The 15669-nt window shown below is 47.5% G+C and overlaps 5 protein-coding genes across 5 annotated transcripts; 3 read left to right on the top strand and 2 right to left on the bottom strand.

The window, feature by feature from the left end:
• Positions 1-182: 182 nt before the first annotated feature.
• On the bottom strand, positions 183-1153 carry F9C07_9047 (N-acetylglucosaminyl phosphatidylinositol de-N-acetylase; the record flags this gene model as incomplete). Its single annotated transcript, XM_041293316.1, has 2 exons — positions 183-862; positions 916-1153. 2 exons carry the CDS (start codon positions 1151-1153, stop codon positions 183-185), a joined length of 918 nt encoding a protein of 305 aa, XP_041148216.1.
• An 857-nt stretch (positions 1154-2010) lies between these two features.
• On the top strand, positions 2011-2282 carry F9C07_9046 (uncharacterized protein; the record flags this gene model as incomplete). The annotated part of the gene is made up of 2 exons (XM_071511855.1): positions 2011-2188; positions 2239-2282. The coding sequence occupies 2 exons, from the start codon at positions 2011-2013 to the stop codon at positions 2280-2282; spliced, it is 222 nt and encodes a 73-aa protein (XP_071364611.1).
• Positions 2283-3628: 1346 nt separating this feature from the next.
• Positions 3629-4774, top strand: F9C07_9045 (NADP-dependent oxidoreductase domain-containing protein; the record flags this gene model as incomplete). Its single annotated transcript, XM_041286569.1, has 1 exon — positions 3629-4774. One exon carries the CDS (start codon positions 3629-3631, stop codon positions 4772-4774), a length of 1146 nt encoding a protein of 381 aa, XP_041148215.1.
• Positions 4775-10093: 5319 nt separating this feature from the next.
• Positions 10094-11701, top strand: F9C07_9044 (uncharacterized protein; the record flags this gene model as incomplete). The annotated part of the gene is made up of 1 exon (XM_041286568.1): positions 10094-11701. One exon carries the CDS (start codon positions 10094-10096, stop codon positions 11699-11701), a length of 1608 nt encoding a protein of 535 aa, XP_041148214.1.
• A 1123-nt stretch (positions 11702-12824) lies between these two features.
• On the bottom strand, positions 12825-14783 carry F9C07_2285358 (uncharacterized protein). Its single transcript, XM_041286566.2, has one exon. It carries the CDS (start codon positions 14662-14664, stop codon positions 13189-13191), a length of 1476 nt encoding a protein of 491 aa, XP_041148213.1. The 5' UTR covers positions 14665-14783; the 3' UTR covers positions 12825-13188.
• Positions 14784-15669: the final 886 nt, after the last annotated feature.

Raw genomic sequence — 15669 nt, 5'->3', positions numbered from 1 at the left:
AGATGACCTTTCAGGGTGCCATTGTGTTCAAATGAAGACATAAAGAATACACACTCGGCTCACCAGATATGTAAATCTGAACTAGCCAAGCACCAAGGTTTGACTTAACCCGAATGGTGCAATGTCCGAATCCTCCATCTTAAAGCCATAAGCTTTCAGCTGGCCATCATTTTCCTGATTGATTAAACCTTCTCACGCTTGAGATCATTAACCGCCATATAACGACCAAGAGTAATCCACCCATATCGAAACCAAACCATCTGACTCTGATGAGCCTTAACCATAGCCGACTGCGCCGTCATCCATTCGCCAACAGAGCTTACAAACAGAAGTCTCGCAGGCGCATCCTCCTTCGAGGAACGAGATGAGCCCTTCAAGCCCGAAAACAAAGAATCGACAGCCCCACGCGCCATGCTCAAGGGCGCGTCAAGCACACCGATATACTTGCGCAAGATGTTCGTCGTAGTGAGCGTGTACAACGAGACCGGGCAGGTATACCCGGGCTTATCTTTCATCAGGGTACGAAGGAAGTGGACAGCGCCATGGTAGAGAGAACGGTGGTTGGGGTGGTTGCTTATACCATGTCTGTCAAAGGTGAGGAGCACATCGATAGTCGCGACGGGTGGTTTATCCCGCGTTGCTCCTCGTTTTCGGGACCCGGACTGGGCGTCGCCTATTTCGGGGGCGAAGGCGGAGGCAAGCAAGCTTGAGACGTCGCTTTCGGACCAGGTGGCGCTCATGCTGTCGGGGAAGCGGGTTGGGTCGTCTATGATGAGGACATCGGACTCGCTGCGGAGGCCTAGGTGCACAGCGCTTTTTTTAAGCTCCTTTTTGCGGATGTGGCCTAGTCCGTCGGCGTCTCCTGGTGGGTTTTAGCGTGCTTGGAGCTGAGTGATGTGGCTTTATGCAACGTACCGCTACTGAGACATAAGATCTTGAGATGGTTTCCCAGCTCTGGCTTGGTTAAAGCTAGCACCGTCGGTGCGAAAAACATCGCCTCATCGTCGGGGTGGGCTATTAATAGGCATATCCGCTTGTTGTACAAGCGGGGGAAATTACGAGCAAATGGTGAGGAAGACGTGGCGGATAATGTCCAAAAGATGAAGACGGCTGTGATAGCGAAGCCCAGCGATATGAATGATGATGGAGACATAGCACGAATTTTGAGTACTCGATTGGTTGACCACACCTTAGGCTAAGGAAGTTAAATATGAAACCCACGGGACTGAACAGCAAGGTTATGTTTAAGAAGTATGGATCGGAGGATCAAACGCAGATTGGCTATGACTGTACTGGAGGCGCATCCGACATTCTCTCACACACTTTATGTTCCAATCCAGTTTGTATTTGTCTAAGATGGAGATATATGGAGCCAGTCAATAGCAACTCAATTGCAGCATGGCTTTTTAAAAAATGGAGGGTGCTATATCGTGTCCATCCAACACAAGGCAGTGTGATATAGCATAAAGGGGAAGGTTTGACTCCAAAGAATCGGGGGCGACGGCGGTGCTATCACCACGTGACCGAAGATAATCACTATACTCCCTACTATATTATAGACAACTACTCTCCTAGCGTTGTGCGAGGTCCCCTTAGGGAGGTGTCATACTAATAGAGGTTGACTGATGAATATTCTTTTGTTGACCCAGTTCTGGGGACAAAATTCTCATACACTGTCAAAAAGCTTCGACAAGGACAGAGGACCCTGGCGGTTGCCTACCCCGGTCATCGCATGGACAATGCATTGCAAAAATTGGCTGACTTTCAACGTCTTACAAAGCTAAAAGCTAGATCAGTTATTCTCTTAGAAAAAGTAGCAAATAGTCAGATATCTCTATACTGTTCTCCTTGATACATACGGCAGCTTGGAAGCAACTTCTGGCTGTGTCTATTAGCACCACTTTTCTATCAATCTAAAGAAAGCTTCTCCAAAATTCCTCTACCCTTATCGTCTAAATCCGGGTACTGTCTCAGATGGCACAGATATGTCAAAAACTCCATCGCATCCCCATGCACATCCAAACGTTCACGCAAAAGCGCTTTCCATTCTGCATCCATCTCCGTGAGACCCCAAGAAGCCGAAACATACTCATACCAGATACGGTAGTAAGCCGCATATTCCCAATCAAGAATACCAACAAGCTTCCCATCTTTGACTATGACATTGCCCAAATTCAAATCACAATGCGTAAGAACATATGGTTCACACGGTGGAAAGCGCTTTTTCAGGTTCTCTAGGACATCCAGAGGAAATTGTTTCCCAGGAGGATCGTGAAGAGTGAGAGCGATGGCATTCCAGAGTTCTATATCCGAGTGAAAAGGGCCTCGCGGTTCCAGATCAAAGAAAAGTAATCATGGAAAACAAGGTCCTTGATCGACGCTTTGGATGGAAGGTGACGTTATGTACTTTAGCTGGTTGCGAATTTCAGCAACTTCATCTGCAATATGTGCTTTTTGGGATGCTGATAAAGATGGCCAAGCCTCGTCGAGCGTTTGTCCGTCTACGCGCTCTCGAGGATAAAGTATCGTTGATCGTGGTCGACCCATTTATATAAGACTTTCGGGACTGGGATGTCTTTGTGGGCTGTAAGTTGGTTGAGAGTTTGAACTTCGATCTTTGGGCCTTCATCCGGGCGTTTTTTGAGAACTAAATCAGACCCAATCGACCATACGCCTCGATTGTGGGCACCATAAATGAGCTTGACGTGACTGGAAGAGCAACATTGTCTTTGTTGTTTAGATGTCCAGCCACAGGCAATGCAACCTTCGGCATTTTCATCGGTCATTTAGTAGGAATATGTTGGGGGAGGTACAATCTTAGGTAGATATATGTATCTGGGATATGGAAAGGATAAGAGAATGAGAATATGATGTTGTGTGATGTAGGCTTCGTCAATAGAAATGAACATCGCGTGGGGGATCTGTGATACACACATAGTTCATCTAACTGGTTCCCTCACGACCACCCGCTGAACAGCGATGAGCGCTAGATACTGATCCCATACAATATACAATATACTCTTACGTCAGATCAAGTGATCTAAACAATTTATTCTAAAGCTTCATATTAGAAGACTGGAGTAGAGAGTATTACGAAATATAGTATACTGTACGTATTATACACATACTCGAGCCATCGAAAACAGCTCTGTAGGTAGATACGTAGGCGAGGAAGAAGGAAAACGTCTTTCATTGACTGAATAGTAGGACGAGGTACTAGTCAACTGTTTCTTGCCTCTTCTTTTATGCTTGGTACTGTTATTCAGGGACCCGGATTTTATATGTGGTTGACGGTGTTAATCCCGTTATGTCCGGCGGTGCGTAAGTGGAGAATCGTCAGCAGCTTGCATATTACCCAGTCTGGAACTTTAACAAACCCCTAGAATAGTAGATAATAGATGGAAATCCAGTGTTTGAATATCATCAAACAATTACCCGTTGATTTCCCGGTCTTAGTTAGACAGTCTTCTGGCGGAGTTAACGGGCATATGTCCTCAAGACCTCGTACTCCGTACATGATATCACCGTGTCTGTGCCTGCCTCAAGGCCATATATAATCAGCCATGTATCAGTAGTTTGTTGTTTCGACCTACACAGCCGTATATCCAAGAAAGTATAACACCTCGTCATGTCTTCCCAACCACTTCTCGCTCGCTACCGACAGCTCGCCCCTTCGGCATCCGTCAGAGTCTCCCCTCTATGCCTAGGTGCCATGACCTTCGGCACTGCGAGCAAAGAGCGATACGGAGAATGTAGCAAGGATGCCGCCTTTGAGATCCTCGACTATTTCGTCAGTCAGGGCGGGAACTTCATCGACACCGCCAACGCATACCGAGAAGAGCAATCCGAGATCTGGCTGGGTGAATGGCTTGCCTCCAGGCAAAACAGGGACCAGATGGTTATTGCGACCAAATACACCACCGGCTGGCAAGGCCATCACAAGGACAAGATCCAAGCCAACTATGGTGGGAACGGAACCAAGTCAATGCGTATCTCGCTCGAAGCATCCCTGCGCAAACTTCAGACAACCTATATCGACTTGTTCTACGTGCACTGGTGGGATTACACTGTTTCGATCCCGGAGTTGATGCACAGTCTGAATGATCTTGTGGTCTCTGGAAAGGTCTTGTATTTGGGTATCTCTGATACACCCGCTTGGGTAGTCGCGAAAGCCAACCAGTACGCTCGTGACCACGGCCTGCGACAGTTCACCGTGTATCAGGGCATGTGGAATGCAGCGATGCGTGATTTTGAGCGAGATATCATACCTATGTGCCGCGATGAAGGGATGGGCTTGTGTCCTTATGGAGTGCTGAATCAGGGTCGCTTTCAAACCGAGGAGGGATTCAAAGAACGCGAGAAGAGAAACGACGGTCGGAATTTCATCCCTTTATCTGAGCACGATAAGAAGGTTTCCCGTGTGCTCGAGGATGTCGCTAATGCGAAAGGCGTAGAGCTTCTGCAAGTCGCTCTAGCTTATGTGCTCCAGAAAACACCCTATGTGTTTCCTATCGTCGGTGCTAGGAAAGTTGAGCATATCAAGGGAGTGGTGCCGGCTGTTGGGATTACGTTGACAACTGAGGAGATTGAGAAGATTGAGTCAGCGTATACGTTTGACCCTGGGTTCCCGCATACTTTCCTCAGCGGGACGCTGTTTGGGGATGGCGCCCCTCAAGGCGCTTATGGCCCAGGAGATGTGTGGTTGACCAAGCCTTTGGGAACTTTTGACTGGGTAGGATATCCGGAGGCAATTGTGCCAACTGAGAGAAAGTAATGGTCGACCGCTGGGTTGTCTTGCATAGTAGTGAGCGTCTGGATATGTCAAGTAGTCATTTATATTGACTGACTATCCCTAAAGTTAATATATTTTTGGTATATCTCAAAGATCCATATTTGCACAGAAAGCGGATCTAGTACTTGCCTAAGTAACGTGATAAGTATACTCGTGACTCCTACGGCTTAGATATATATAGATGTGCGTGCAAATGCTGTCAAAAAACCATGGTCAAGAGCAATTGCAAGCGAAACCATCTGGCGTGCTAGGTGCATAAACCAATCGACAAGTCTAGTTCTACAACATCAACACATGCTTTAGGTTCAGACTTGGTCAGTGTGAATCCACCGGTGGATCACAATGCGGCGATTACCGCCATGTGGCCAAAGGTGGTGTACACGTGCATTAAGCTTCGGCGCTTGTAGCCAACCACCATTAGATCAGATATACCTAGACGATGTGCAACCGCCGCCATGCCAATTGAAGAGCCTCAGCGAGCATTTGATTGACTCGACCGAGCATATAGACCCTGGCTTGTATGATCTATAGTTGTCAAAAGCCTGATACGTCGAAGCTATGCTAGCATCTATGTCCGTGAGGGTCACTCAAAGCTGCATTGTATATGGCTAGTCGCATATATGTACGCTAAATCAATGAATCTGTATTGTTCGCAGCAGAGAACGTCATCAGTAATGACGCGGCAGTAGTACATACACAGGAAAGAGGAGTATTTTGTGACTTGGAATCTACAACACACGAACTCAATTCAAGGCCCGATCAATCTTTAATGTCGGAGGGGGATCCCGTATGTGAGTCACGCCGAGATGTATAGTAGTGCATCTAGAACAGGATAGATGAAGTGTAACAGGAAATGATATCCCAGAATGATCGTGCGACGTCGGAAGTAATATCCGGCTAGTGGTATACATGTCGGGATAGCAATCCGGTAGAGACAACGACCAAGATAATCTGATCATCGACACCTGAATTAACAGGTGACTAACAAGCATGGCGCATTCCAACTGCCAAGGTAGGAGACTCCGATAGATTGAATCAGATTACTAGACCCTTTTAGCCTAAGGTATCTACGGAGGATGTTGCCATACCGCCTGTTAGTCATATTAGGTAAAAATTCCAATTAACTGACTGATGGCGCAACTAGTAAACCCTGAAAAGCCCTGAGAAGGGCGGTGCGTACTTCGTAACTGTTACTTTAATACCAAGTTCACTTCTCTCACCTATACACTCCACCAACTAAGCCCGCAAGAGTCGGACTACATAGTATCTAACCAGGCGAGGGAGGTGGTAATCGAACGAACAATCGGCACGAGCCGAAATGTTCTTCGAGAGGCGTACAGAGTAGATTGTTCAACCAATCAGCGTGGGGCGTCCCACCACTATGCCAACCCGATCTGATCAGGGGGAGAGAAAACTCTGAGGCGCTAGTGACACAGGGATATGGAAACGGAGCGCCCTACGCTAACCGTCGAAGAAAGCCGGGAATAGTCCGTGGAAACGGAGTACGGCGTACAGAACAAGGTTTCGCTTTCCAGCGGAAAGCGCCGATGGGTCAACCATGTGTCGCCCTCGGAAATTTTGTGTCGTTTATTTGCGAATTAGTCACCCTAAACGACGAGCGGCGATCTACATGCAATGGCCCCTGGAGGTGCATCCGCATCTGATATAGCAGGTGTTCTTCGCATGGTGTTTGTACACAGTAAATACCGCAAGTGTGAATACGTGTTCAAGTCGAGCAAATTAATCCCTCAATCTGGTGCGTCTTCAGAGTCCAGACTGAAGGGGATTTTTTTTCTTTTTTCTTTTCGATCTCGTACTATGGAGTACGCAAGGTATTGGGACGGGATTGGCGTAAGATTCTGACAATATGAGATTAGATCCCCAAATGTGAACCAAGAATCAAATCAAGTTGGAAGTGGATGTATGCCAAGGCTGCCTGAAACCAACAATTACGCGCCGCTCGAATCAATGCTCATGGATGGAGGGGCCAATTGCCTATACCGACAATTAATTCTTAGTATATTCATTATCCAGAACGATAGACGATGTCAGTACCGCGAGGTGAGAGGTCCTTGCAGAAACCAATAGGGTTGCTGAAACAAACCATGATATGAACAGTACGTCTCCAGATTATTCACATTTACATCGAAATACTCCGTACGGGGAGAACTGGGTCTGTCGGAGAGCGTGGGATAGTTGCCGTAAGGGCATCCGATCTCTCGTGGCATGATCGAGTCGGCCATCCGTCAGCATACTCGTGCCGAAACTCTCACATCGGGGGACCGACCAACAGACATAGCGAAACAAGACATGATGTCGTCTTAGAACTTCAGATTGATCATCATCCAAGCGCATAAGGTGCCTTAGTCACGGACGAGGACTTCCAATGGGCAGAGGCGGTGGTGAAACTGTTAGGTAATGAATATGGCGCAGGCGGTGGCCATTCGTCAGAAAACGTGCTTTTCCCCTGTTGACCATCAACGCACAGGGCACACTCCCTGACAGCAAGGTTGCGTCTAGAACTATGTCGAGCGTTGTGAGTGTTGCACATCAACTGATCCTCGTAAATATCGTCTTTCTTCTCCTTACAGACCGCTATCTAACTACGAATTGATCCCAATCCATTCCCCAATTATCTCCTCATCTTATGATTCACCAGCCAAGAAATATTGCGAAAACCACCCGCAGGCGATGATGCAATGCCCCGCAAATGCTCAGTTTCCTGCAGTGCGGGGGGAAGTGAAAAAGAAATTTGGACCAACGAGGGGCAGCCGAGCGACCTGGAATCTTCCGAAAGTGTGCCTTCTACCGCCGATCCTGTAGGGCACAACATGCTAAGGCTTGCCCAGATATGGCAATCACAAGGAGACCCGCGCTCTGACCACTATCAAACAAAATCTTCAATCTCGGGGCGAAAAGTCCAAGGTCCTCCTGGGACCTGAGAATATTCTCCGGAAACCGATATTCTTACCCGTGGAAAGCAAAGGGGTGTGAACTTTCAAGGTGAGTCTTAAAGATTCTTTTCTTCTTTTTCTCCCGCTAGTAGTGGGGCCCGACCATGTTGCAACCGCATCAGCCTACCTAATTTAAACAGAATAAAATAAAAAAATTCAATAAGATGTTGTATGAAAAATTTTTTTTCTGACCGGTCCCTTTTCCGAACGGTGTGCTTCTGGTTCGATGGTTTTTAGCGTCAGCTTCCAGGCGGTACTGTGCCCCTCATCTTGCAAAAAACGGAAAAGCGGCATCACAGTTCCAGAGGATCTCCAACTAGCGCCGTAACTGCTTGCCGTATGGTATTGTATACCCGTGTACCGGTGCCGGTCACCGGTTGTATGAGCAGGACTTACGCCAGACCGCCTAAGACGCCGGACCTTCAGGTCTTTTCATGACGCCACGTGATGGTTCAATGACGGCAGCTGACCTGCCAGAAAGGGCCAAAATAACGCCGCCCTGGGAAATCAGGCGCAACGGGTAACCGGACCGCCTGCTGACTCAATCGTATGTTTGTTTGGTTGTATGTGTGGTGGCTGATGATTTGTTCATGGACCCCAAATTATCTTGTCTCAGTCCTGTTCCATTGCTGTTGCTGGACAATGGATCCAGAATCTGATATATTTGGATGTCGTCGTGGCACTGTGTCTTACTACAATCTTCTAAGTATGGAACAAGCCAATGAGCTTTTGTATTGATGAACTTGTAGTCTGTCTAGAACATGAGTCAGCACTTCGACCCTTGGTTGGAAGACTTGGGGACTACAAGACATGACAGCATTGTCTACAAATTGACAATGTGACTTCGGTGCGCCTTCAAGAATGGTCAAAAGTCTCTATCGGCCGAACCCCACCGGTCCTTAGCGCTTCGTGTACTACATTCATGGGGTAGGGATGCCGATTGCGCATACTTTCTGGGAATCACATCCAAGTCCGGTAGGGTTTGACGGTCCCGGGGGATTGACAACTATAGATCCCCAATCTTCAGGTGAGTCACTGCGCACGGGCTTTGAGGGATGCATCCTGCAGCGTCATGTGTTGAACATCTTTATATCCTTTGTACATTAGTGTAGTCTTTGTCATTCCTTTACGGTATGTTGTCAAATGATGTGAGCGTGGAGATGTAAAAGCTGCAAGTGCTTGCGACATACTACCCTAGCGGAGTAGACTAGACCCCGCGGAACAAAACACACTCGGTCGGCCTCACATGCTCACAGTCTTTGTTGTTGTCGGGGTCTTGCTCCGGTTCACTTTCTTAGAGGGAAAATGAGAGTAGTAGTGTAACCGAACTTGTCAGATCATTGCTCCCCGATCTTGCGTAACTATTCTTCATGAGATTGCGTGATCATAGTTTCTAGAATCTGGGGACTCAAGTATAATCCGTGGACATTCTAAAATCTACCTTATTCTAGAATACGGTATATGGTTAAGACTGATGTAATTTCAACACGCAAGCTGCCAATAAGGCCCTACCTTGTGGACAACCGCGATACTGGTTAAATTCGACTTTTATTACCCTCCTGGGGAATTTTCTGCGCGATGAGTAAACGAAGGCCCTTCCACCCTCTGCTATTTTTGCACCGAGGGTACTCTTTTCGCCGTATAGAAATTACGGTCACCGTATGGTAAGATCCACAATGACGCTTTTTCTGCCGCGCCCCACTTGGAACCCATCGAAGTGACGGAGCTTTAGGGTGGCTAGACCGGAAATAATTGGTACCTTGTAACATGGTGTGGGAACCTCCTAGAATCAGCTAAAAAAAAAAAAAAGAAAAAAGAAAAAAGAAAATTTCAATTTTTGGTGAAAAAGGGAACAAGAGTATATATGGAAGAAGTCTGGTACTAACAAGAAAAGCTTGTCCGAGTTCATTCAAAGCCAGCGGTTCGCCCACTTTCTACTTCCTGATTCCTCTCATCTGGAACTGTACCTGAAGAACATCAACACTTTGTTCCTATCCATCCTTCACTCGGAACCAGGGACCGATTTCATACTATAGTCCAAGAACCTCATCATCGATTCACCGTACCCGAGTCTAGCATTGTTCCATATCACCGTCATTCTGGCTTCATAAAACTGTCAAAGGATTATGTTCTGGGTTGTCTGCCTCACATCTCAACTTATACAACACCGCACTGTATCCTGAAGTGTTAGTCGAATACACGCAATCACTGTTTCCGATTCCATAACAGTCATCTGCCTCTCCAAAACCATACTGCTCTCTTCCTAGAGAAGCCACCCTTCCATCTTCCTCTTTCATTTGCATCTATTTGGTTGGCACCGAGTCCCTAGAAGCGGACATCAATCAACATGCCCGGCCGCCTCCTTTCTAGCCTTGTTCGCCCCCACGTGCACCACCACACATCCTTCTCGTCGCATTCCACCTCTTCCTCATCTACCTCCGTTAATGAGATCCACACTCACACGGTGGCCCATAAGAAGCCTTCCGCAAATGTGCTTGAACGAGCACGCTCTCCAGAGCGCCGTTTGTCTTTCGCGGTCGATCATCTAATTCACCCTCACAGGGATCACAGCAAGGAGAAGCGCCGCAGTCATGGGCGTTCATCCGGTTCTAAAGAGCGTCCAGGCGATCATGGCGTTAGTGCTACTGCCAAGTTGGACGTTGTCGTTGAATCACCACCGCTCGTCTGCTACGGCAGCCCGGCTAACTCGACTGGTGCGCTATTCTCTGGTCGTTTGAAGATCACTGTCTCGGAAGCGGTTGACTCCATTACTCTCGATAAGTTTGACATGAGATTGATGACTAGAATGACTACGAAGAAACCAGTCTCGAGAGAATGTCCGAACTGCGCCTCTAGAACCGAGGAGTTAAACCACTGGAATTTTTTGACAGAACCGCTTCACTTGAAGCCTGGCGACCACGAATTCCCTTTCAGCTACCTCTTTCCTGGTCATTTACCCGCCTCTTGCAATGGATCCCTGGGAAAGATTGAGTACTACCTCTCTGCCCATGCACAAAACACCACCGGTGAAGAATACGATTTCCAGATGCCTTTACACATCAGGCGCGCTATCCTACCCGGAAACGATAAATCCTCAATCCGTATCTTCCCTCCAACTAACCTCACGGGCCGCATTGTGCTTCCCTCGGTCGTTCATCCCATCGGTACGTTCCCCGTCCAGATGACCCTGAGCGGAGTCGTGGACAAGGGCGAAGAGACCCAAACCCGTTGGCGCCTGCGCAAGATGATGTGGCGTATCGAAGAGCACCAGAAGATCGTTTCCACAGCCTGTGGTAAACATGCGCACAAGATTGGTGGTGAAGGCAAGGGCGTCCTTCACCAGGAAACTCGAATCATCGGACATAACGAAGAGAAGGAGGGCTGGAAGACCGACTTCGATACTGCCGGAGGCGAGATTAGCATGCAGTTCGAGGCAAGCATCAACCCCACCTGCAACCCTGTGTGCGATCTTGAGGCCTCCGGTGGATTGGAAGCCAAGCACAACCTCGTTATCGAGTTGATCGTCGCTGAGGAATTCTGTCCTAACCGCAACACCAGGCTCATCACGCCTACGGGCGCAGCACGTGTGCTCCGCATGCAGTTCCACTTGCATGTCACTGAACGTAGCGGTCTCGGTATCAGCTGGGACGAGGAAATGCCTCCGATGTATGAGGATGTTCCTGCTAGTCCCCCCGGCTACACAAACCCTGATGCCAGCAGTGTCATGGAAGACTACCACGGTTCCCCGCTCCCGCTTCCAGAGTACGAAGATTTGGAACGCATGGACTCCCTTCGACTGGACAGCGACTCTACTCACTCTTCGGCTCGCTCAATTCTCTCAACACGCGGACGATCTCGATTCACCACAGACGATCTCACTGCCGAGCCCATGACACAACAAAACCGCAATCGAGCCCCGTCCGCCGATTCGCAAGTCTCTCGGGCCTCCGAGTAACTTCTACAACATGGACATGAGCAAACAATTTTAGACCAGCTCTTTCGCTCCTTTCTTTCTTTGACTCACGACGTTACGATTCCTCACGACCGAATGACCTCAACCTGAACTCAGAGAAACCAATACTAAACTCTTTTCAACATCACCATGAACAACGGACGCTTAATCAACATTGTTGTTTTGTTTTTTCTTAGAGAACACACTTGGGGAAATACCACGGCTGAAAAAAAAGTTTTCTTTTTGTATCTTTTTTTGTTTGTTTCTTTACTGGCTGGGCGAAGAGATTCTTTTTCATGATACCCGTCATCTGCTGAGGGTTTTGATCTTATTAATTGTTTCTATATTATACAGATGGATACCTGATGGTTTTTCCTTTTATTTTCAAGATGATACACATAACTAATAATGCAATGAACCAATACAATAATCCAAACTTGAAATGTCTCAACCTTACTAGCATTCCTTATCTTCTAGACTACTAGTAGTACATTCAACAAGGTTAAATTAAGCTCGATGACACTTATGACATGTCCTCAAATCCACCACCGATAGATAGCTCAGTCAAACTCACATCAACAGATCAACCCACCCACGAATCCCTCCCCAAGTAGCCATGGCCCACCACTCCCCAAAAATCGGTACCTGAAACCCCCCCAATCCTTGGATGATACCACAAAAAATCAAACATACACATATCTACCACCCATGGCCGCACAACCGGTATACACGTAATCAGATGCTACATGTTCCACGTAAGCCGAGGGTGGTAGCCGCTTTCGTCATGTCATTGTTTCTATGTAAAGACGACGGGCCGTTTGCGGCGTTGAAGGCTTTTTTTTTTTGTCAAACCTCGATAAACCTCCTTTGTTTGGTTTCAGGTCCTTATCCTTGTTTTTACTACATAGTTAAATTTGACTAGGGAATATGATAGATCGGTTTTGGGGGACTCGGGCTTCGGGGGAGGGAGTTGGTCCAGGCTTTTTGGGGGGTTGGGTTGTATACTTCGTTGGTTGGATGGCTTGGTGTATTTGTTGGTGAATGATCAGGTGTTTTTTAATTTTTTTTTTTTTTTTTTTTTTTTTTTTTTTTTTTTTTTTTTTTTCATTAGAAAATTCAAGTTCATGTGCTGTTCGATGAGTGGTTGTGTTTTGTATGGTCTATGTGTTAAGTGTGCTGAATTGGATGGTACTTTTGTTCTGTTAGAGGAGTTGTTATGGTGATTTGTCTAAATCGTAGGCAGGGTAGAACCTTAAAGGCATTTGTATGTCTGAAGTCGATAAAATCCAAGAACCTACGAACCGTGCTTTACATTCATGATCAGATGTAGAAGTACTCAGTAGATAATCTTGTTCCCGGGGGAATCTAACATATGTGAGGCAGAAAAATGCTATGTACATACAACACAGTTCCAGACTATGTCAAAACTCAAGCTTTTACAAACACCAGACGAATAAACACAACAATAAAATAACATCGCTGAAAATGAATTATGAATCGAAGATGGGGCCGAAAGCGGGGATGCCTCTTGACTCGAGCTCATATACCACTTTCTTCGTCACGAAAGGATTGCTGATCACGCATACAGCTTCCGCATCGAATTCCTTGTAGAGCTGTCGAATGATTGGCACCATATCGATACGACCAGACTCCCTGGTGTTGATGATGTATGGGTTGGTATCCATTTTGGAGACCAAGTCGAGTATTCCTTGCCCATAGGTCTTTAGGGGAGTGCGAGTCTGCCATACGACACGGAGATCGGGTCGGTTGTCATCGCCCAAGAATGAAAGGCACGGCCCGATGCCGGACCCGGTCGTGACAACTACCACTCTCTTGAATACTCTCATTGCGTACGCGAACCCATAGATGAGGACGCCTCGCTTCCAGAGGTGGGTGGGTTGATCGTTGATACAGGCTGTGGTCCAGTCCCCGGCTTTGGAAACGAGGCTTGAGAATGTCTTGCCCTCGGGGTCTGGGAAGGTTGCAAAGCCATGCCAGTCATGCAGTGGATGTCTTGCCAGTTGAATGCCCTTGCCAAATGTGGTGGTGGTGTGGTTGAAGTGAAGTCTCACTGCATGGTTTGAGAGGTATTCAGGCCTGACTGAGACCTTCCGCAACAGTAGCCACGGGTGGACGATGGCAGCGACGGTCACCATCAAGAACCAAAAGGCTGGAAGTTCGATAAGAAAGCGACCAAATGATTGATGGGCAGCCCGGCTAAAATCATTGACGAAGAGCATGAGAAGTACCACGAACAGTGCCACCACCAACCACCCAGAGAAACGATGTGTCAACTCGAAGTAGTCATGTTTCTTAAATCGAAACCCAGGGTAGGCAACGACGATAATTGCAAGAAGCAATACTAGGATAATGTAGGCCACGACAACGGGTGCTACAGAGATCGTGGACCTTCCAGTCGATGGAGACCAGTACTCCTTTGACATCAAGCCCACGAAGCCCGCATACCAAATAAATGAGGCAACTCCGCATCCGCTATGGACTCCACCATAATGGTAGACTTTTGCTGCAATACGGCGGAGTCTCAAAGGAGCGGATCGGGGGATTGAACAGACAATGAGGAAGATGGCGTTTACCACCAGAGGTTGGCGTGCCAGTCCACAGGCAAGTAAGTTGGCAGCTGTTGCGTTCACCAATGCCAGTAATTTGCGATCTGCTGTCATAATATAGATAAAGACAGCAACATTGGCACAAAAGACCAATGTGAATAGACGGCGGTAGATGTTGAGGAGGGTAAAGCGAGACGAGGAGAACGGCTTCTTCTTGGGGGCCTGGGCTTCCAGGTCAAAGCTATCAGGGCTTTGTGTCAGAGTACGATCCGCCTTTTCTGAGATACAGTTCGGCATGGCCGTCTCGACGTCCACCAGTGTACTCCTAGGGCTCGTTGAACCTGACGCACATTTGGCTGGCGGAGGGACTGAGATGACGCTCTTTTCGGAGAGCGACATGGTTGTGAAGCTCTAGTAGAGAAAAGAGGTGAATGGATGGATGGATGAATGAATGAATGAATGAATGAGACAGGGATGTGAGGTGATAATGGAGGGTGCCTGATAGGGTGAAAAAGAACAAGGAAGTAGTAGTACTAAGTAAGGTACCAACAAAAACAGGAACAACAATGCATTCACTTCGGTATGAATCCGATTCTTGTGAAGCTCAATCAATCAATGATGCAGGGCACATGCAGCCTTTTGAGTTGGCACATGATGTCGCTTCCCCTCAGGCATCTTCTCTCTCTTTCCTAAAGCGTGATCGTACATTAGACAAAGGGACCATCGCTTGATAGTCTCTTCCTTCACTTTCTTCCTACAACTATGACTTTTTTCCCACCCCCACTTGATTACCTTTACATTCACACTTCGCTTTCACCTCGCTTCATGTGTGCGGTGGGTATGAATGACGCGATGGTTGTGATCATTGTCCCACTATGACTCGATAATCTAAATGGTCTACTACCAATGAGCAACCATAGACGACATCATGACTCTTTACTTTCAGCTAACCCCTCAAGCTTTGAACTATCCAAGGGCCAATGAAGATATCCCAAGGGCATCTCGCACAGCCCGTCCGTCCCCATCGACTATGGTTCCGGACCTAGGGATGCAGTAGACGAATAGTCTAGTATTGGTTCAGCCGACGGGTCTAGATAAGTGGAATCCCCGATGCAACCCGTCCAGGGAACTGGTTTGACTCCATCGGATCAGGGTTCCTTCAATTGATCGGCATACTAGGCATGAACAAATGCACTTGCCACATGAGTTCAGATACTCCACTGACCTAAGGCAGAAGCACGAGGCACTAGCTTGATAGTACGAGTCGGACAATCGGGATCCAAGAAAGTGGGAAGGCGGGATCTAGAGGAGGATCGCTTGACAGGTCCAGTGGTTGACCCAAGCACATGCAAGACGCACGGATTCCTTCCTTTTCGATTGAACAATGCGTTAGATCCTACGGTG

This window comes from Aspergillus flavus, chromosome 5 (genome assembly GCF_009017415.1).
Source record: "Aspergillus flavus chromosome 5, complete sequence".
NCBI lineage: Eukaryota > Fungi > Ascomycota > Eurotiomycetes > Eurotiales > Aspergillaceae > Aspergillus > Aspergillus flavus.
This window is presented reverse-complemented; position numbering and strand designations above follow the sequence as displayed.